At 43.3% G+C, this 22560-nt stretch overlaps 1 protein-coding gene across 1 annotated transcript in view; it reads left to right on the top strand.

The window, feature by feature from the left end:
• The window catches only part of CSMD2 (CUB and Sushi multiple domains 2), a 495048-nt gene that overhangs the window by 21359 nt on the left and 451129 nt on the right, over positions 1-22560 (top strand). Inside the window, exon 2 of the mRNA XM_067533952.1 lies at positions 19267-19483. Within this exon, the coding sequence (XP_067390053.1) occupies positions 19267-19483 (217 nt within the window). The remainder of the gene's footprint in view (positions 1-19266; positions 19484-22560) is intronic.

A 22560-nucleotide genomic window follows, 5' to 3' on the forward strand; every position in this document is an offset into this window, starting at 1 on the left:
ACTGGAATAGAGAGAGTCGGCTGTTTTCCAGAGTAACCTTGCTCTGGAGGGAGGATGGGGGAGAACAGCTGTTAGTAGACTCTGGGAAAGAAATGGAGCATTGGTTTGCTTTGCCAATGCTTAGGAAGTCACAGAGTTCAGGTTATCTGTGAAGAAGAGAATTTCTGGTTAGATTTTGAGCAGTTATCTTCTTTCTGCAGGCTTTGCTCGCTATTCAGGAGTCAAGGCCCCATTGTACCATGCACTGTACAAATGCATAACACAGAGACTGTCCCTGCTGTAGCGAGTTCACAATCTAGAATGTAGCCAATAAGTAACAGGTGACCAAAGAGACAAGTGTGGGGGAGATTAGCGAAAGGTGCATTTCGTTCTTCATTGCCCTGCACTTTGCACAGCCATTTACACCAGTGCAAAGTGAGGGTGCAGTAAATGATACTAAAGGAGAGAGGTACCATTTAAAACTTGCTTCAAGGGGTGTAAATGGCTTCACAGAGTGCAGGACAATGGAGAATTGGGCCCGGAGATGCGTCTGCATTAGTTAACAGGCCAGATCTACGCTACAGACTTCTGCCAGCATAGCTATGTCAGTCGGGGTGTGAAGAGGTGGGATCCTTGACTGGCATAGCTATGTTGGCAGAAGTCCCTAGCGTCGATGCAACTATGCCAGCAAAGCTGCAATTCCTCTCGTATAGCTTATTTCACTTGTGGATGGTATATTTACTGTATTGGTACAAAGCACAGCCTTGCTGGTATAGCTGCATCCGCACTAGGGATGCTCTTCCTTTACTAGTGTGGTCATTCACGGTGATAATTGCAGGCCTAATGCAGTTGTAATATAGGCTAAGTTCTTCGAAGTATGGAGTGCATTCTGAACTGCTGCTGCTTCTCCCTAGAGGTTGGGGCCAGTGTCTTAACTCTTGGGCCTTTTCTATACTTGGAAAGTAAGTGTATTTTTAACACCTGCTAAGATCCGAGGAGAGACAAGGCAAGTTGTGATGTCAGCTGGTCAAAGACAGGTTTACCTTTCCCAACTAACGTGTTAACACTGCCTTTTTTCCCTCTAATGGAGACAAGGCCTTGGAGGCTTGTCCACAGGGAACTGAAGCTCTGAAACCTTTCACACCTGCCAGTTAACAACCTGGATTCTGCACTAGTGGGGCTGATGGAACCCACAGCTCTGCAAACACAGCTTCTGTCTATACTAGGTGCTGAGTGGTATTTTAAAGCACGTTCAATAATGTGTTAACATCCTGTTACCACTCAACACCCAGCGTAGACAGGGTCTGACACCTTTTAATAATGTGTTAACTGGTCCTGGTCTACTCTAGATGGGAAACCCAAGGACTCAGTCAGAGCCGTGGGGAGTCTGCTCTACGTTAGTTGCTCTGGTTTTTAAAAACATGCTAATCAACACATCTTAGCTAAATGCATTTTAAAGGCGCACTTGTATTCCCAGCTGAGGCAAGACCACGGTAATTTGTGAAGATCAGAGCTAGAACTGATGGTGCCCTATGTAAGCTCAGATAGAGTTTGTACCAGACAGAGGTACTGAGCCTTCAGTACTGCGGCAGCAGGAGATATCACATGAACACTTGAGTAGTATGGGGGGGAGAAGCAAGGAGACTGAGGAAACTAAACTAAATGGGCTGGCTTAGCCTGTATAATGAAAGCCCTCTGCTGGCACCAAGCGCCGGGTGGCGGGGTATGCATCAGATGTGTGGATCTTAAAAATGGACATGGCTCCCTGGAGAGAGGAAAACTTGTCTCTCTTGCAAACTGTGACTACATCGGTAGCATAAGGCTACCTGCCTATCACTTCACAGGGCTTCTCCCTCTCTTGTCACCTGTAGGGCAAGTGATCTAGCAGGTTGAGCAGGGGACAAAGGAGCAAGGAGCGCCTGTGTTCTCATCCTCTTTCTGCTGTGAAGTTTGTAAAAGCAGTCTTGGGCCACTCGTGCAGCCTCTGTTGCCTATCTGTAAATTGGGGACAGCATTTAGCCACCTCAGAGGAGGGTGTTGGTGTTTAATTCCTTAATGGCTGTACAACACTTTGCAAGTGGAAAGTGCTAGAGAAGTTCTGAGTCTGATTAACCCTTTGGAAACTGACGGAAATTGCATCTATCCTCCAAGGCAGTCATTTCACCTGAAGTTTGGAGAACGTTCAAGGTACAAATGTATTTCGAACTCCTTCTAGTCTAGGAGGCATCAGCTGACCCTCATTGTCCTCTAGTTTTCAACTCCATGATGTTTCGGCTGTAACAGCTTATCATGAATTTTGGGCCAGCTTCTGCCTTTGGGTCCACACATACACCTGGTCTCATTGCTGCTCTCGCTGAATGCACTACCAAGGTGGAACTGAACTCGATATGATTTTCAAGACAGAACCACAACTCCATTTTTGTTTCCTTCGCCCCACTCCCTGAAATTCTCACCAAGGGTTGTGGAAGCAGAAACTACGTAGAAGTTTTCAAAGGTTTTTGAGTGTCCTGTTGACTGGCTGTCAGTCATCCCAGCAGTGCAGATGATCTTGTGGAGCAAGGATTGGGGCATGTCTGCCCTGTGGTGTGCGGGGGTTTCCCCTGGTTACACCCACTGGTGTTCAGGACCCAATCCCTTGCATAGACATAGCTCTGCTTTTGGATATGCATGGTAATTGTTGCATGGCATTTAGTGGGAAACCCGTGATTTGTACTAGTGCAGCTCACTCTGCTTTCAGACTGGTGCAGTGGTGCAAAGCACTGGATGACAGTGGCTTGCCTTGCTTACGCCTGGGCACTGCATAAGCTCAGCTCTGTTTTGAAGCTGGGGTGAACTGTGGTACATCCAGCCTTGCTGACAGTTGCCAAGCATCCATAAACTCTGAGTCTTTGTTCCATTTGATGTGAAGAATCAAGTTGCTTTTTTCCCCCTCTGCATAGAGCATCACCGTTCTGAGGCGTGGACATGGCTCTAGGGTCTTTTTTGTGGGCACCTTGCTGTCTAGCAGGTCTCTGCGAGCACAAACATTCAGGCAGTTGTGTACATGCAGCCTAGCGTGGTTGCTTGAGGGCAAGGTTCCCAGCGGAGGAAGATGTATCTGGCCCTCCTCCTTAGCCTACCTTTCAGGAGATATAAGTCAGCTTGCTGCATGCCGTGGTCCTGTGAACCAGCCAAGAAAAAGGATAGGGCAGAGAAGAAAGCAAATGAGAATGGGTTTGGGGAGATGGAGAGACATTGTCGCGTCCCCACCCATTCTGGCCCTTGCATTAGGTTCCCACCAAGCAAGCTTTTCTTGCCAGGCCAATTCAGTATGTGCAGATCAATAGAGCGGAGAGGCAATCTCTCCTTATGCAGGATGGGCAGAGTGGGCAGAGCTCATTTCTTTACCTTCAGGTGCAATTTTGTATGTGTGTTTGTTGGGAGCCTCCCAAATGATGTGATCAGTATGGCCTCTGTCCCCTGCCCCTGTGTTCTCAGGTGACGTGTAGAACGGAGATCTGGTCACCATCCCAGCGCATTCTCTGTAATGGAGGTTGGGGAGGGTGCACCCTGGGGTTCTGAGGTATGTCTACACTGCTGGCCCGGGGCAGTTGACTCAGGCTTGCGGGGCTTGGGCTGCGGGCCTATAAAATTGCAATGGAGATGTTTGGGCTCAGGCTGGAGCCCAGGTTCTAGGACCCTTCCCCCTCACTGGGCCCCAGAGCCTGCACCCCAGCTTGAGCCCAGATGTCTACACTGTAATTTTATTGCCCCGCGAGCCTGGGTCAGCTCACAAAGGCCAGCCCCGGGTTTTACGGCAGTGTCGACACACCACTCGTGCGCCGGCCAAATTCCAACGGTGGTGATTATAGCCTGCCTCCTCACACTCACCCTGCAACATCAGCTAAATAAAGTCATCTTCATTTCATGCCCTAAACTGGTTCCTAAGGTTGTTTAAGGGATACTCCCTCCTGCCCCAATGCAGGAAGCAGTGGAATGAGAGAGTGTGAGTGTGTGTGTGTGTTTGTACATATACATTTGAGATAGCAAAGCTAGAGTGCAATATCCTTTGAGTTGGAGATGCCCTGTATAAATATAGAGGGAAATAGGTATTTATTTGATACCGCAATAAACCTGGATTTCTTAGTGTTTTCTTCGGTATTACTTGGATTACCAAGCTTGTACCAGCAAAAATCTTCTTTTGATCCTTCTTAGAGCCAACTGCACTCCTGTTGTATTCATCTCCATATTATCATAATCCATAAACTTGTGTAGCTCTGGCCACCCAATCAGAGAGACTCATGGATTGTTGGTTTTGGGGGATCACTATGGTAGTCTAGACTCACCACCTGCATAGCAGAGGGCATAGAATTTCCCCCAGTCATTCTTAGCCGTAATGGAGTTAATGAATATACTGCACATGCCCTGTGTGTAGAGTCATTATTAGAACAGCAATGAAATCCTCCATAAAAGATCCGCCAGATGCTATTACAGTATCGCGCACTGGAAGCAAAACTAAGCCGGTTCCTTCCCTCTGTTTGTACTTTACAAACGCTAACGTATGTGTGGGAAGAAACTAACCTGGCTTTGACATCTGTCCCCATAACCTGAAGAAGTCCTCTGCATGCTGATGTGCTGTGGCACAGAACAACCCGTGTGTGACGCGCGTTCCCTCTTGGAGGAAGCTGGGTGCGAGAACAGGCACAAGCGGTGTTGTGCATCGTCATAGTAACGGTAGCTGAGGTTCTCTCACTTTGTGCTGTGCCCTCCTGCAAAGGCTGTTCTGTTCTGTCGGCTACTATCAAAAAACAAAAACAAAAAACTCTCTTTATTCGGATGACTGTCAATATGTCGTCCGTTCCCCCCCCTCCCCGAGCCACCCAATATCTTCTCATCAGTATGCAGAGGGGAACATTCAAGCCTGTCTGTGTGTGCCTTGTGCTCTGTGTGTACACACACGCACTCGTACAGACTGTGGAGAGAGGATTGTGGAACGATCGCTTTCTGAAAGTGGAATTGTCGCTTTTTTCCTGTCAGGGCCCAATCCTGCAGGGTGCCAGCTTCCTCCTGCTCTGACATGGGTGGGAGACCAGTGCACTCAGAGTGGCCCTTGATCCTGTGCACATGGAACGTTGCTCAGTCTTAAAGTTCACATTCTGTTACTGAGATACTCTTGTCTCCGCCTCAGAGTGCTCCTAAGACGCCTCTCGTGACGTGTCTTATGGCAGTGCCTAGACTGAGGCAGCAGCTGAGATCAGTGTCCCCGTTGTGCTAGGTGCTGTACAAACACCTGGTGAGAAACAGCCCCTGTTCCAAAGAGCCTACACTATACATAGAGAAGACAAGCAAACAGATGGGGAGCTGAGGTACAGAGAAGTTAAGTGACTCACCGGAGGTCACACATCTTTCCATTCCCAGCTCTGCTACAAAGTTTCCAGAGTGCCACTCCTCCTTCAACCACAAAGCCATCCATTCCTGCTTGTCTTGCTTACAATATTAATTAGCTTCGTTCTTTCCACGTAGTGTATTTTCCCTTAGTTTTTTATTTATTTTTCTTCCTCTAGACTTCGTATTCGCTGGGCAAATTCTCAACTTTTATAGATATGTCCTGTTTAATTTTCCTCTTGGATCCATCTATGCCACAAGCCTTCCTTCGGCAGCATTGATGCAGGTGGAAGCACTCCTGCCTTTGAAACCCTCAGATAACAGAGATTCCTCCCATGGGAATCTATCTAGTCTTTCCACAATGTCTTGATGTTTCTGTAAAGTCAAGCAGTGACTTGGACAGGGGTTGCTGGGGGGAGAAAAACTTGACAGAAGAATAAAAAGATTTTATCTGCTGGGCTTTGGGAGTCATGATATTTCAGAGAAATGTTAGTATTTGATGTAATTTTATTTTTAGTTACTTAATGTCTAGACATCGTCACTTCCTGGGTGCTTAAAACCGCCTTCTCCCTGCAGCTCAGGTTTCCCTTGCATCTAATTCCACCCCAGCATCAGAACAGCTGAGGGACTGCTCTGATTTACACCAATGGAAAGTCAGCATACGTGAGTCCCCACTCCTGCTGCCAGCTTTCTCCTGGGTGTGCTAGGAGGGGACAGTATCTTGGATGCCTCTTGAATTGTTACTTCTTATGTGGCAGTATTAATGATGAGGCCCTGGATTTGATCTGACAATCCAGAACTGACCTTTCCTCAGGCCTGTCTGAGCGTGGTGTTGATGCATGAGAAAGACCTGCCTGCTTGGCCTGAATGATGCATATAACCTGTGCCCAAGACAGAGAACGCCAAATCTCCAGCAAAGAGGCCTGGTGAGCCACTACCATTAGGGGTCTCAGTTTTATCAGGCACCATGCTTGCGGACATAATGCTTACAAGACAAGAGGGTGTCTGCAGTGTCCAGAGTTGCAGTAGAGAGCTGGTTGTTATGTACATGCAGATTCCATCAGTGCTGTCTTCCTTCCATCTATGAGAATGGGGAGGGAAGTGGATTTCTCACTTTTTCCAGCCTGCTGGGCGCGCGTTATCTTCCTTTCCTAGCAAACACTATCACCTCTTTGTGACTGAGCAAATAGCTGCCATTTGTTTAACTTACAAGTATTTGTTATCCTATTATGTTTCAGTGACTCCCTGCACTGGGTAACATAACCACAGTGGAAGGTACAAATAGAGGACCAAATGCTTGCTTACCCCAGTGTAAGTCCATTGACTGCAATGGAGTTACTTTAGATTTACACCAGTTTGACAGGGAGCAAAATTTAGCCATTGGCCTGCTAATGATCCATCACATTAACATCTTGGTGGCTCACTGAAATATTTTTCCTCCATTCAGTAAACTAAGTCCATGTCTACACTTACAAGCTAACAGCGGCCCGCGTGTAGCCATGTTATGCCAACGGGAGACTGTCTCCCACTGACCGTGCTGTGCACATGAGGAAAAGCAAAAGCTAGCAAAAGTTATGTCACGACAAAAGTTTTTCCGACATAAGTGCTAGTGTAGACATGGCCTCAGAGGAGCTTTCTTCTTCTTTAATTTCTTGCGATCTTTGGTTCCTTCTCATTGAATCAATGGACTGACCTTACTACAATTATAACATTTAGGTTTGACTCAGATTCCAGCTGTGCCAGGTACACAATTTTTTGTTGTTGTTTCAAGAGAAGGTTTTACAGAAATGTTCAGCATTGCATGCAGTGGACTATCCGAAAGCTTTGCCTTATTTGCAGTTTAGACGGAAAAGTCATTTGAGCACAGAAGATGGATGAAAGCCATTTTTCCTGTGCTTCAGTGCAGATCCCTCTTTATTTAGAAATAGGTTTAATTTTGCTTATTTTGTGCTTGGAAAAAGTGTGCACGTTAGCAAAATTAGCCACCCAGAAACCAGTCGCTTTTCGAGTTTGTGATGGAACGTGAAATCCTGAGTAGTTTTGCATTTCATTGGCAATATTTCAAACTCCAGTAGGACACAGCTACCGAGAGGGCTGTACGCGTCCCAGTGCAGCTGTCTTCAATGAGTACTGAGTGTGTGCAACCCTGGTGATCGTAGGCCCAGATCCTGCAATGAGCTCCCTGTGAGCATGCGTGAATCTCCACTGAAGCTCTGCATCTGCCCAGGTTGGGCACTTAGGGCCTAGTCCAAAGCCCGTTGGGCGTCTTTCATTGGGATTTGGATCAGGCCCAGAGTTTGGATAAGCATCCAAAAAACAAGAGAGCAGATCATCAAGGGTGTAAATTGTCATAGGACGTTTGGAACTAGGGACCATTTACACCAGCTGAGGATATGCCTCTATATCTAAACTAACTAAGCCTTGAGCCTGAAAGATCAAGATGGAAACCTGTCCGTAGGCTTTCTGGTGAGACTTCCAGTGCTTTTTTGCATCCATTCATGCCTGGGGAAAAAACATCCAGAGCAAACTGCCTTCTTGGTGCACCTTCTGGGGCTTCAGGTTCAAGGCAGAATGAGGACATGTAGGAAAGTTTTATCTGTTCCTCTCCTTCAATCAAACTTCTGGAGCTCCCAAAGTTCAGTTCAAGGTTTTGGGTAATGTTTAGGAGAGGGTTCATTTTTTAATCCAATTGCGTTTGCCTCGTTCCTGTGATAAACCTCCGTGACAAGTGGATTTCCAGTGGAAATACAACATTGGGTTAAATTTAGATCCATATGTGAACTGCTGCAGAGTTTTGGGACTGTTCTGGATCTGTTGTTTGTGACTTGGGCTCCTCTTTAGACTTGGCTGTTGGCTCTGGTGATGCGTGATTTTTGCAATAGGCACAGAAAACACAGTGGAGGCTCATCTGAATGACAAACAGTAATTAGTACATCTCTGGGCATATTGGGTAAGTATTTATTTTCCCTTTGCACCTGCTGCATGGTTTGGGGCGGAGGGTGGGGGGGACTCTGTCCTCGGGAGAGTTGCCAGTTAGCTCCTCCATTTACATTTTTTGGCATATACAAAATTAGTCATGTATGTTGACTATTAGCCCATTCCTCTATATATGAGGTAGCCCTTTCCACCAGTCACTAGCCAAGGTCTATATATAACGGTACGTGCCTTGGATTAGGCGACAGAAGTGATCTGCTGTAATACTGAGAGAATCTCTTCCCTCTCCTCTAATTACATCATGCATTTATTGAACATAAAATCATTTGAAGTAAATGTGCTGGTCATCAAAGGTATCAGGCAAGCAGCACCAGAGAGTAAAGTCTGCTGCCAATTTACAGAACAAATGCGGCCTGGGTAGCAAGAGTGAAAGCTAACTCCGCCCAACCCTGACCTGCTGCTGCTAGCATGCCTCACTCCTTGCTCCACTAGATGAATTCATTGCATGGAAGAGTTAATTCCACCACCGGTGCCTCTTGAATCCTTGGCTTCTATGCTGTGACTGTCAGGAAGGGAGGCCAGGTAGTCCCAACCGTGGTGGGTTTTTTGAGAAGCCGATATTTAAGAAATTGGTTGGAGACCCTCCATCCCTAAACTCACGTCGTAGAGATCACCAATGCAGCCTCCTATGATGATGGAGGAGGTGGGAGGAAAATTGTTATTTTGAACCTCTGAGGATAGGACAAGACAAAATGGTCTTAAATTGCAGCAAGGGCAGTTTAGGTTGGACATTAGAGAAAACTTCCTAACTATCGGGGTAGTTAAGCACTGGAATAAATTGCCTAGGGATGTTGTGGAATCTCCATCATTGGAGATTTTTAAGAGCAGGTTAGACAAACACCTCTCAGGGATGGTCTAGATAATGCTTGGTCCTGCCATAAGTGCAGGGGACTGGACTAGATGACCTTTAGAGGTTCCTTCCAGTCCTGTGATTCTATGATTTTCAGCTCATTCCCTGCAATGAATTCCACATGGGCTTCTCACAGGAAGTCTCCTTTGCCATAAATGGGGTTTGACTTGGGACTCATTGCAGGATTGGGGCCTCGCCTTATTGAATTTGAACTGATAGCTATTGCTGTTCAATTTTTTTTTTCCGAAAACTTTTTTTTCTTGTGGGGATGGATCTAAATTTTCCAATTATTTTCAGTTAAAAACAAAACACTTATCTCATTTATTTTTTTCCCCCCTCCCCTTTTCTTTCTCCTGTCCTAGTGGGAAAAAAGAAAGGAGAGAGGAGGGGGGGAAAGCCTGTGGAGGAATTTAGAAGGAAACAATTTTTTTTTCATTTCATTCCAAATATTTTCCAGAAAATATAACATTTTTTCAACCAGTTGTACTGTATACATATAATTATGTGCTGCGATTTAGAGGCATTGCAGAATACTGAGATATTTATTTCCTTTGTGTTTTCTTTCACTGGCCAGACCTTTCTGAGAATTGTTTTTCTAGGGCAAGAAATGTTTCTGTAATCTCGACAGAGTTCTGATCTTGAAACTGATGTTGATTAAAGCCACTCAGAAGACCTTTCTCTTTGTCTGCGTGCCTGAGAAGAGACCAGTTTAATGCAAGAAACTCGATAGGATAATGAAATTACTGATGAATAGCTTGCTCCTGCAGTTACTTTCATAGCAGGCAGCGCTGCAGGGAATTAGTACGCTGGCAGAGAAATGCTGTCCCTACCCATTGGAGTGATGAAAAGATGAGCACCTGAACTCTTCATAGAACAACTGTCCGTGAAACATTACAAACCTCATCAATTATTTGTTTGTAAAAATGGGGTTTATGCACTCAAGCGTTCCGATTGGCTAATTGTGGGCTGAGCAACTAAGGTGCAGCAGTCACCGCGGGTGACACCATCAAACCAAACTGACTTCTCTTGAGGCAGCGGTTTTGGAGTGACTTTGTTATTTAATCAACTTTATTTAAAAAAATAAATAAATAATCTGATGGTTTTTGTATAATTGCAGGAAGGCACATTTGAGTGTGCAAAGTTAACCCACAGCAGCATTGTAGTGGCTTTGGGGGATTGGGAATGGTTTGGCCTAGTCTATGAATTGTATATTAATTACATTGATTACTTAAGAATTCCCAGTTATCACTCTGAGGTTTGACAGGTTCTTGTCCCGAGAGCAGGCCCAGCGTTATTAAAATTACTATTCAGTTGGGAACTCTGATGTGCACAGCTGCAACACTCATACTTTAGGAACCCTTCTGTGTTTGTAATAGTTTATTAATACATTTAGCAATATCACAAACACTCCAACCCAACCAGGTAGATAGAGATAATAGAGAATGTACATCTGAACATCCATGTACTCACACCACCTCTTGCAGAATGACCTGAAATGTTAGCTACCATCTTCCTTATCACCATTACCTTCCTCATTGTCACCAGTGGCCATCATCCTGGCACCTGTCAAGGGCTACATCTTTCTCTCCTCCTGCCCACAGGCTAGGGTACAACTTTTATAATAAGTTATGCTGACGCCACTATGTCTAATGCATATTCACTGAGGGTTTCTCCCATCTTCTTTATTTGTATTTCCTCCCCTACTAATGTTGGGGTGCCCTTCTCGTATAGCAGTTAGCATACGACTTGAGGTCTATGAACTCTGGCACTGAAGCCAGTGTTACAGGGTACAGGCTGGTAGGTTTCTTGCATTACTGCTGAATAAAATCACTGCTAAAACTAGCTCTATGGGCTACAATGGGCAAAGGAGACTTTCGCTTCTGGGTTACTGACTTAGATATGGTCTGGATTGGTAGAGATGGAACATTCAAGTTCCTCGCCCTTATCTACCAGGCCCTCAGTCCTACCTATATCTCTGCTCCCCCCTCCTCTAACTCTTCATGCTTTCCCCATTCATCAGTAAGTTTTGTATTGTGGTAGCGCCCAGTAGCCCCAGTCATGGACCAGGACCTTATTGTGCGAGGAGCTGGACAAATACAGAACAAAAAGATGGTCTGTGTGCCCCCAGAGAGCTTATAATCTCAGTAGTTCATTACAAATTAAGTCCTGGTTCTAATGGTTATGATCAGTTATTCTGGCACTTGTGCATCTTGATTCATGAAAATCAAAGGCACGAGAGAGTGTATTTATGGTGGAAGAAAAATCCAAACTCTTATGAATCTCGGTGAAATAACTGCTTTCAGTGGAGGCTGAAGACTTCGTGCAAGGGAGAGATCTTATTTTATCTGCATAAAACCTCATTCTTCCATCTTTATCAACCAATGGCAAAGTATTGCCCTTTATCTTTTCATCTCCTGCCCCCTACTTTTCTGTTTGGGAAGTCTGTAGAACTGAATGCTTAATCTGGCTGCTGCATCAGTGCCCACGTGGGACAGATCTCTCAGGTAGTAGCAAGTCTCTAAACACCTGGGTTCCATCCTCAAGGTCCAGGCAGTGCTAAGTGAGACTGCAAGCAATGATTCTGAGCGTGAATGAAAGACTGGTGGGATAGATGGAAAGTAATGTCTTTCTCCAGGATACTCCCCGGGAGCTCAGTTAACATCTGCGAGAGCTGGTTTGATTTACAGTATTGCTGCATCCATGGTGGCCGTCTAGTCTGAAACCTCTCACCACTGCAGGTGCTACATTGTCATTTCCATTGGGCCAGGCATTGGAGTGCATCCCCCAGGATGCAGGCAAAGCAATGTGCTCCCTGTGTTTGTGTTCTTCTCCGTGTGCAGAGAGAGGTGTGTGCTGAGCATCTGAGATGGCAGTCTTCCGCTCAGTGTATGTTCTCCTCTATGCTGCTGGACTTTGATTAACAGTTTCATAGTAAAATGGAACCTCTCTGCATTATTTATTACCAGGCTTTGCTTATGAGGCTGTAAGTTAAGTTAAGGTGGATGCAGAAAGTTGAAAGTTTACTAAAAAGAGACTTAAATAAGAGCATTGTGCTTGTGCTCTGTGTGTGTATACATGTCGACAAAAGTCATGTATATACTGATTCCAGTGTTTTGTGTGCAAGTAACATTAATTACTGATAAACTGTTCAAACCAATAATATGTGAAAAGAGCCAGCTTGGAAAATATTTTACCTCTTTTTAGTATTTATTTGTTTAATTTGACCCTTTAAAGGAACCCAAGAGTTTTGGGTTACTTTAAAGACGTTGACTTGGCAAACCCTGTTTGTGTGAGTGACTTTGAGTAGTAACATGGGTGGTAGACCCAATAAGTAAAGTAACTCACCTATCGTTGCATGCGTGTATATACCTACCTCACTGAAGTTTCCACTTCATGCATCTGACGAAGTGGGTTTCTGCCCACGAAAGCTTATGCCCTAATAAATGTGTTAGTCTTTAAGGTGCCAGAGGACTCTTGTTGTTTTCCAGTGAGTAAAGTTACTCAGGATCAGCGTTGGCAGCATCTGGCCCATCTTTGTATGTCTGTGTGAAGGTGAAGTGTTCAGAATGGTGGCTCTTGTTTCACTTGAGTGTCTTTTTTTTTTTTTTGAAGTTCACCCATTTTATTGAACAGTAAAGAACAATATCAGAGAATAACATGAGTGTAAATAACAATAGCTAAGGAAAATCTAAAGATTAAATGCTTACTGCAATGAGGAGAAAAGCTGGCTATATATCCTCCATAGATCATATTGCTGAGTGAGAGTCAATGCATATGATTTGATTTTTGTCCTTTTTAAAATTGTGCTCTTGCCGTACTTCAATATTGCTAAATTAGCTTTTGGTTCTGCTGAGGCATTAAGTGCCTCAGCTTGTGTTATGAGAAACTGCAGAAATAAATTTTGCTTTCCTCCCTCTGCCATATACTTGGCCTGATCCTCAGCTACTGTAAATCAGCATAGTTAATAGTTGCATTGATTTACATTAGCTGAGGATCTGGCCCAGTAAATTTAAGCTCTACGAAGAGGCTGGAAGACAATAAAATATTGGAAATTGCATTTTCCGCTTCATAATGGCTCTCTCCACACTGGTAATGTCAGGTGTGGGCCGTGTCTCTGATTTTAGCTTGATCTGACAGCTAGGAGATGTGTAATGACAGTGTTGGGACATGTAGGTCGTCTGACTCGACTATGCTGCCTAAACACTGAGCTGAGGGGAAAAAACCCCATATGCTGAAGAGTCAAGTTTATTGAAAGGGTGCTTCCAGGTGGGTTTGCCCCTCAAGGTAGTCTTTGTTTATTTAAAAAAAAATTAAAGATTGCAATATCAATTAAAGATCTTAATTTCTCTCTCTTCATTTTTAAATGTAATAAATGGTTTGTTCATTTGTTTTCAGTTGAAACCTTCTTCTGCAATGACCATAATTCTACAACGCCTTACTTTGAGTGTTACTAACATGGTTCAGAATATGGGAACCTAATTGTGGTCCAGAATACTGTGGCCAACAATAATTGGTACCAGATACTTCAGGGGAAGGTGCAACTATGGAATTGCTTGCTTATGGGGAGGTTACCTCCTAAGTCCTGTTAGTTTGGTTTATGCCATGAAGCATGGGTTTTATAATTTAAAAAAAAAAAATTCTCTCTAATGTAACTCTGGAAGTTCTCTGTCTATTTAAATGGCCAGTCATATTTTGAAACCTGCTAAGCTCTTGGCTCCAGTGACAACCTGTGCAGTCAATTCTACAGACTGTGTGTATGTGTGATTTGTATGTAGTATTTCTCAGTATTGACTTTAAATGTGCTTCTTTTTCAGTCATGTTGGAATCAATGGAGTTGCTCATTAAAGTGCTAGTTAATATGATGAGACAGCACAGAATCAGGCCTGGTGTTTGTAACCCAATTGTTGCATGCTTTTGCAGGTGCAAAACAGCCAGACAGTGAAACCAAATGCTCTGTTCATGTTGTTCAAGCTCATTGTAGTGGACAACATAAGTCAGAATTAAATGGTGATGAGTAAAGTAGACTTTTCAGATTTTTTTCAATTTCAGCTGATGATATTAATACCAATCGTAGTTTCTCTGCATAGGTAAGAATCCTGCCATCTTCACGGATTTCTTTTTTTTTTTAACTTAGTCCTTGCTCCTAAGAGATGAGACTCTATCTTTTCATCATATGGTGCCTGGCAGAATGTGGCTTCTTGTCTGTTGATGCTACCACAATAAAATCAAATGAAGTCCTTTAATAAAATGCATGTAACAGAACACTTTCCAGAATTGAAAATGGCAGCTTCCATAGGAAGAACATGAGTGGAAGCGGCTCTTTTCTTGTTGACCTGCATCTCAAAACAGGTCACGAACACACAAACGTGTGTATGCTGATGTGATTCCTGGAGCTACAGCACTAACATGAAGCTCCATTGAGCGGTGGTATTAGAAGTTGGAAATAGAGTACATAAATATTTACACTGCCACAGAGGGCTGGCTGGCAGATGACATCCAATCTGTTAGCTTTATGTATTTACCCTTTTTCATTCACTGTTGTGGCTCTTGAATTAGGAGTGACAAAGTGTAATAGGAAATGTTTAAAAATACAAGCCAGTTCCTCACAAAAGACCACAGTTTTGGAACGGATCTAATCCTCCCTGCTTCAGAGCTTATACCAACCTCTGACTAATGGGGGTCAGGAGGGAAATTCCTGGGATAGGCTGCCCAATATCTTCAAGGTTTCTTGCACCTTTCTCTTAATCATCTCCCACTGGCCACTGTCAGAGACAAGATACACTCCTCTGATTCACTCTGGCACTTCCTACGTTCTAATGTATGTTCTGGGGGGAGGAGTGACAATCTCATTTAGAACCTCTGGGATGGGGAAAGCAAGTCAGAGCCATTACTGAAACATTGCTCTCCATTCAGAGTTGCTTTCGTAGTGCATGGCTGCATCTGACTCTTCCTAGCACAGACTGCAGTGATGTTTGTTACATCAAGTAAAATGCAAGCAACCAGGGTAACATATGACACTTGTGGTTTACGTGGCTGTGCACAGGCTTATAGAGTGGGTTTGATCATTACTTATGCCAGGCAGCAGTTGAGCACCAGGTAGCTGCTCAGGCCATGAGGCATTTGTCAAGTGGAGTCTAGATGTTACAAAGCCTGGACGGCACAGGTCTAGCTCAGATTCAGGATGCTGCAAATGCTAATGGCTGGTTCTGTGTACAGGGTAAAATGTAATTGATTACTATGCACATTGTAGTAGTTTGTTTTTTTTTAAATTGCTTCTGCCTAAGTGTTCGTGTTTATCCCTGAGTTGTACTTCCTACAGACAGGGGAGAGAAGTCAGACCCTCTTTCTCCAAAAGCACAGACTTGATCTGTGTTTAGCTAATGGCAGATCTGTTAAGTGTAGGGGACATGACACGAGTTGAGTGATCACAGTGCCATCCAGTAGAGGGCAATGGTGAACCCACACATGCCATCAAATTCATCTTGGTAGTTGGCACATTGTAGATGTACCATCATGGCTAAGCCTACGTCAATATGTGATCACCTGATTTTTAAGGGTTTATATCCTGAGAAATGGTGGGGGGGAACCTCTAACGTCTTACTTTTTATCATTTTTAATTTGGAGGGGGGGAGGGTTGGGTTGGGTTTTTGGGGTTGGATTGTGTCATTTAGACAGTTCCCTGAGTAGGGGATGGTGCAGACAAGAGGGTGGGAACAATTTTTATGGTGGAAGTGCTGAGAGCCATTAAACCACACTGTAAACCCTATATAAAATGGAAACCACTTCACCAGCACCCCTAGTTCAAGCACCGATAGGTGCAGAGCTTCAGAGGGAGTATCCCTCCCTCAAGCCCTCCCAAAGCATTGTGGGACTGTGCAGACTTGCACCACCCTTTCACCTGCTCCCCATGTCATGCCTTGCCAGCTCTGCACTGCTTCTGTGGTGATGTGCACTCAGGGGAGCACCAGGAGGGAGCTTTCCCTGGGTTCAGGTACATCCTTTTCCCTTGCACGGGACATGTGCTCCTGTTTCCCCCGAGGCCTCAAGTTTGCACAAGAATGTGTGGATTTCTGCTTGTGCACACGCGCCGGCAGACAGAGTCAAGAAGGCCCATTGACAGCACAGCCATTAGGGATCTCAGGGGATTAGTGTGGTTTTCACTAAAACATACATTCCTTTGTATTTACTGTTGCCCCTGGGCCATAAGAATAAAGAGAATTGTTACCATGGATCTTCAATGGAGAAAAGCAATGTTTGATAGTCTTGTAACATAGACTTTAGCTTAGGTCTTGGTGATCAAACTCGGAATGAACGAACTCAGACCTGAAACCAGATTATTGGGTATGAATAAAACCTCTTGTGGCTCCTTGATCTGTTTCCCATGGCTGCCAGCTGTTCGCATCAGCCTCCAATATAAACAAAGTTCCTGACTCTTTCTGATGAAGTATATATTGCCTTATAGATTGTCAACTTTTGAGAAATTAATTTTTGCTTCCAATAAGCAGTTTTCTGTGAGCTGTGTCCATAAGAACTGAAAGTTCATCTTGGTCCAGAATCATGAATGTGGAATTATTTCAGTAAATTATAGAACTGTATTAGGTTTTTGGTGGTGTTTGTGTTTCTTCAGCTAATATCTGTTTGAGAGGATGGATATAGGTTTTTTATAGCCACTGTTGTTTGTTCATTGCTTTAATCTTGTTTGCCCTTCAGATGACCTTTTGAAATGTTTGGAACAGTGGGTCTCTGACCTTGAATATGCTTAGTTAGCATGATATGTAGCAGCATCAACAGTTTCTATACCAGCAACAATTACATAGCTACAGCCTCTTTAATTTACGAATTTCCCCATATCGTTCAGATGACATTTACTCATGATTAAAATTAAAAGTGTTCTGTAGAGAAAATTATATATCCACACTTTTCCTGCTGTGTGAAGGAAAGGGAATATGACAAGTGGTTAAGGAGGGGAACTGAGAGACAGGGTGGCTTATGAATCTCCATGTGTGGACTTGTGCTCAGTTTATCCATTTGTAAAAAAAAAAGGTTAGTGTTGCCTGCTTCTCAGAGTCAGATATTCACCCCTGCTCAGAATAACATCACCAGGTTTATGCATCACGTAAGCCAAGTCCACAAACAAGTGCAATTTAAGTGTGCATGGGGCTGAATTTCATTGACAGGTGTGAACAGATGTCCTGATTTTATAGGGACAGTTCCAATATTCGGGGCTTTTTCTTATATGGGCGCCTATTGCCCCCCACCTCCTGTCCCGATTTTTCACAATTGCTATCTGGTCACCCTACTCACAGGAATTGTATGTGTGCACTAAGATTGATGTTTACAAAGCAAACCTAGCCACAAATGCTAGGTGCTGTGGAAAGGCAAAGTTCTATATTTATCTTTGTTAATAAGTTATATGCATGGGCAGATTTACTCCATTGCTCTGGATTATAAGGCCGCCCTAAATCTTATTCAGATAATAAACCACATACAAAAATATTCCCTTTCTGGTAAATCTGAATGACTGCTGCAGTTCCGTAAAGATAGGAGCTGCATCTTGCAGGAACAGAACAAGTTCTACTAAGTGTTTTGGCTCCAAGGTAGGCCCATCGAATTATAACTGGCTTTAATTAATGCTACAATCATTTTTTACCTGTGACTGGTTGGCACTCAGATGTGTAAATAACTTTACTGCTTTTGAAAACAGCAATGAGAAATCAAAGCTGTAACTTCCTGTATGAGCCATTTCAGTTTGATAGCCTCAGTAATCAGCATAAATAAGGGTAAACAAACCAGCTTCTGGGGGAGAAGCCAGACTTGCTTTGTAGAGCTCAGCAATCTCAATGAGCAGTGATCAGTCACTCAACTTGATCACAGATAACAAGGTCACACACTGCGTTCCCTGCAAAGGGTGTTGCTGGCATTCAGTTCTGGTGTAAACAGGACTCCACTTTAACAGTGACTCCAGTTTAAAACCAGCAGGAGTTGTATCTCTTTATACCAGGGGTGAATTTGCCTTACTGGGCTTGTCTTCGCTGCACCAGTTAGTCTTACTGAGAGTGACTACATTATGAAATAACACTGGAGCTACACAGAAGGATAAGACTAGTGGCTGATGAGTTGTCAATCAAGCTGCCGCATCCCACTGCATTTATAACAAGCATCAGCTACACTGGAGCTTCAGCCTGTACCACTGATGGGCCAGCTAGCTCCAGTTTAAAATGCTACTTAACTCAAGTGAGAGACTTGTGTGTGTGGACAGGAATGGGAGCAAAACTTGAGTTCTACCTCAAGCTAGCCCTGCCGTGAGGACAAGTTCTGTGTTTCAGGACGCTTTAGCTTTAAATAAAAGAGTTTGCAAGTTTTAAAGTCACACCAAAAGGGAAAGTGAATTAGACTAAGGAGAATTTCCATGTCGCACAACCTTCGTTTCCTCGTACATTGATCGAGGCTTCTAGGCATTAATGCAATAATACTAATAAAAGAAAATAGTCTGCTTTGCCAACCACCTTTACAGCCGACCTACTCCTAAGGGCATATCCACAGTGCAGTCACTGCAGCTGTGCCGCTGTAGTACTGTAGTGTAGACACTTCACTCAGCAACTGAAGGTTTTTTTCCCATTGATGTAGGTAATCCCCGCACGTACACAAACACTCTGCTGCACCTCCCTGGCAGTAGCTAGGTCGATAGAATAATTTTTCCGTTGACTAACCCCATCTATGTGGGGGGCTTAGGTTGGTTTAAGTATGGCACCCAGGTATGTGAATGTTTCTCACTCCGAACGATGTAGCTAGGTCGAGATAAATTTTAAGTATAGTCCAGGCCTCAATCAGGGCAAAACCAATCTGCCTCCTGATGACTCAGGCTTGTTTGATGACCTGTACGTGAGGAATGCCGCTCTAATGGTGTAACTGTATTTCTAACTTTAACAAAAATCATTCTCCAACAAGTTTTTGAAACTGAGCAGCCTACATATAGGAAATCAGCATTATATGTGGTGTTCAATACCTGTCTTAATAGTGGTGGACGTGTAGAATTGTAAAGTGTACTACAATAATATGTTTGTCTTTTCTCTTGCCAGCCCAGAACTGCAGCTACGTCTTTCAAGGCCCAAACGGGACTATACAGAGTCCAGGATTTCCATATGGATATCCAAATTATGCAAACTGCACATGGACAATCACTGCTGAGGAGCAGAACAGGATACAGCTCGTGTTCCAGTCCTTCGCCTTAGAGGAAGATTTTGATGTGTTATCCGTCTATGATGGACTGCCTCAGCAGGGGAATCTGAGAACAAGGTACAGTGTACACTATAATTGGTGGCATTTATAAACGTTTGGTTTCTGCCACTGGGATTAAAACACTTAGGTTGGAGGCTTGCGTTGCACTGAACGAGGAGCTCATTTTTGAGAGAGATTCTCTTAGCTGTTTTGATTTCTTATGTTTGATAAGGTCCTAAATATTGCTGAGTGTGCCCAAAAGTCGTGATTTGTCAATATATTTGTTCTAGGCCTCTGGAGAATTTAATGTAGAAAATGGAGCTAGATGAGAGAAGGTCTGATGTGAGGAAGATCTTCTCTCAAACTCAAAGCTTTACTGTTTTGGAGAGACAGAGGATGGCCTTGTGGCTAAGGCATTAGACTAGGACTCAGGAGAGCTGGGGTTAATTCCTGGCTGTGCCATAGACTGCCTGTGTGGCCTTGGGTAAATCACTTAATCTCTGTGCCTCAATTTACCCCGTTTGTACACCAGGGATAATAGTCTATCGATTCTGTAATATTTGTAAATTGTAAACTCTTAGGGGGCAAGGACCATCACATATAATGTGTATGTATGATGCCTAGTGCAATAGGGCACTTTTCTCAATTGAGAGCTCTAGGTGCTCTCATAACATTACGAATAACAAGTTAAATAGAGAGATGCTATTAGTTAAAAGTGTGTGTGAGACACACACACACACACACACGTTGGCTGGACTTCAGAGATGCGACTCTGAATAGGTTGTTGATAGGTTCAAAGGCTTATGATTTCAGTTTTTAACCAATAAAACTGCATTTTAGTGTTGGCATCGCATGATGAATTCTGTGACACGAAGTGGCTGCTTTGTGTAGAACTTGGACTAAAGACTGTGATCTTGACGGGGAGGATGTTAAAAGATTTTTTTTTTTTTTTTAATTTCATTTTGCGCCACTTGTTCACTGTGTGACTTAGGACACGTCCCTTGACCTCTTGGTGTCTCAGCTAACCCAACTGGAAAATCAGGGTAAAGAAGCAGAAATGTTAAAGAAAACACATTGTTGTATATAATGGAATTCAGTTGGGTGGATAAAATATGTCTTCACCTTGCAGCTGTCCTAGAGAACTGTCTTGATTATGGGATTTCATCATTTAATCAAGAGGCATGATATTACTTTTACTTGATATTACATTTGCTCTCTGGGAGTCGGTGGGAGGTTCTGCTGAAAGTGAAAATCCATAAATGGGCTTAGATTGGAGGTAGGAGTCATGATGGAATGAATCAGTAAGGTTACTGTAGATAGATCACAACCAGGTATTCCCAACTGCTAATTTCTACCAAGTGCAATATGACTCCAAACAGAATGATGAGGAAATCTAAGTGCAAGCCATCAATGCTAACAAACCTATGGGATTCACCGTGCTTCGATACTATGGTGATAAGGGTTGTACGGGTACCTGGACTGACAGATATCATTAGAAGGTGGGCAAAATTCCCTATTAAAAATGTGATGCATTCAAATTTTAAGCATTTTTTTGAATTTCAGTTTGAATTTACAGAAGTTTGTTTGTTTGTTTTTTGTTTGTTTTTTGTTTGTTTGTTTGTTTTGAATGAGCAGACTTTCTATGATTTTGCTGAGCACTAGGAATATTTTGTGTGATGCGTGGCACATTTTTACTTAAATGGTTCAGTTTTGAGTGGGAAATAATCTCTGTATTGTAAAGAAAAAGAAAATCACAATTTAATTCAAATGATGAAAAAATAATGTTCTTATTGGAAATCAGCCCTGCAAGCTCATTTTGGGATCTGAGACACTGATGGGGTCTTCCCTTCTCATGCATCATCACTGATCACTCAAGCCCCAGTTGAGATGTGTTCTAGTATAGGTAGGATGTATTGCCAACTGCAAAACAAAAAGTGAGTGTGAATGTCACCCTCCAGGTTTTAGTTGTCCTTTTTATTCACATGTACAATTGTGGAGCCATCCAAAATAAAACTTTGAAGTCAGCACAGTGGGCATTCAACGTGAAATTTTAGAAAGCATCAAAAGGGTTTAGGAGCACAAGTCCCACTGAAAGTCCTAAATAACTTAGGTCCATCTTGAAATTGCCCCCTGGTTAGTTTCAGAATAGCTCTTAAAATCAGAACTCGCTGTTTAGCATCTCAATCTCTGTTCAGCTAATATTTTGCACATCAACTTTTCCTTATTAAACTTTGCAGCTGTTGCTTGCGCTCGGTTTTCTTCTTTTTCTAGGCTATCAATTGTATGTTTTTCCTTGGTCTGCTTTCCAAAGGTACTCCTCCATTCATTATCTAAGTGCCATGCTAGGAGATGGATAACTGTACATCATTTATCAAAGTTCATGATACCATTAAGATGGCCAAAATAAGCAATAGGAGAGTGCAATAGGAGGAAAAAAAAGTGCTTCTATGAAGAGACTGTATCTGTTCCGTTCGACACGCTGGTGGCCATCAGTAAAATAGTGAACAGATGGGCAATAATCTTCTCTTTTGTTCCTCCTGGTCTTCATTTGATTTTGATATGCAAAGAATCCCTTTCAAATGGAAGGAGTTATATTCTTTCTCTCAGTAGGCCAAATTCTGTGCTTGGTTGGCTGTGCATAGCTGCTTTCAAAGTCAACACAAATCAGATAAGTGGGAATAGTGGTTAAATGGGGGGATTGGATGAATGTGTTTGTATTGTTGTACCCATGTAGTGACACTGGCTTGTTTAGTGTGTCATTCTTCGCTCAACTTCTTGGTGCGGAAGAATGAGCTCGATGGAAATTAATGTATTCCCTATTGGTGAAATTCACCCTTGTGCAGGAGGAACTTTACAAAGACCTACTATAGCATTTAATCTTTGTATTACCAAGAATTTCCCCCCTCCCTTTCTGCTGTGGGGCTTCGTGTGTCACAACTAGGTGAATTTCTGAGAGGGAATTAGTAATTCTATTCTTTGTGTTTGCAAATACCTGATTGTGTTGTGGTTTCATATGGTATGAAAGTTTCTTAATACAATAAGAGTAAACTTCATTCACTGAGACACATGCTAATAAACTGCTTTACTGGACACTGGGGAGTTTGTATCTTGTGTTTGTGACAAGGGCATGAGTATAAATGCATCTCAGTGCTTTC

Source organism: Emydura macquarii, unplaced genomic scaffold (genome assembly GCF_026122565.2).
Source record: "Emydura macquarii macquarii isolate MOO-44397 ecotype Brisbane River unplaced genomic scaffold, CSIRO-AGI_Emac_v2 contig_3348, whole genome shotgun sequence".
Taxonomy (NCBI): domain Eukaryota; kingdom Metazoa; phylum Chordata; order Testudines; family Chelidae; genus Emydura; species Emydura macquarii.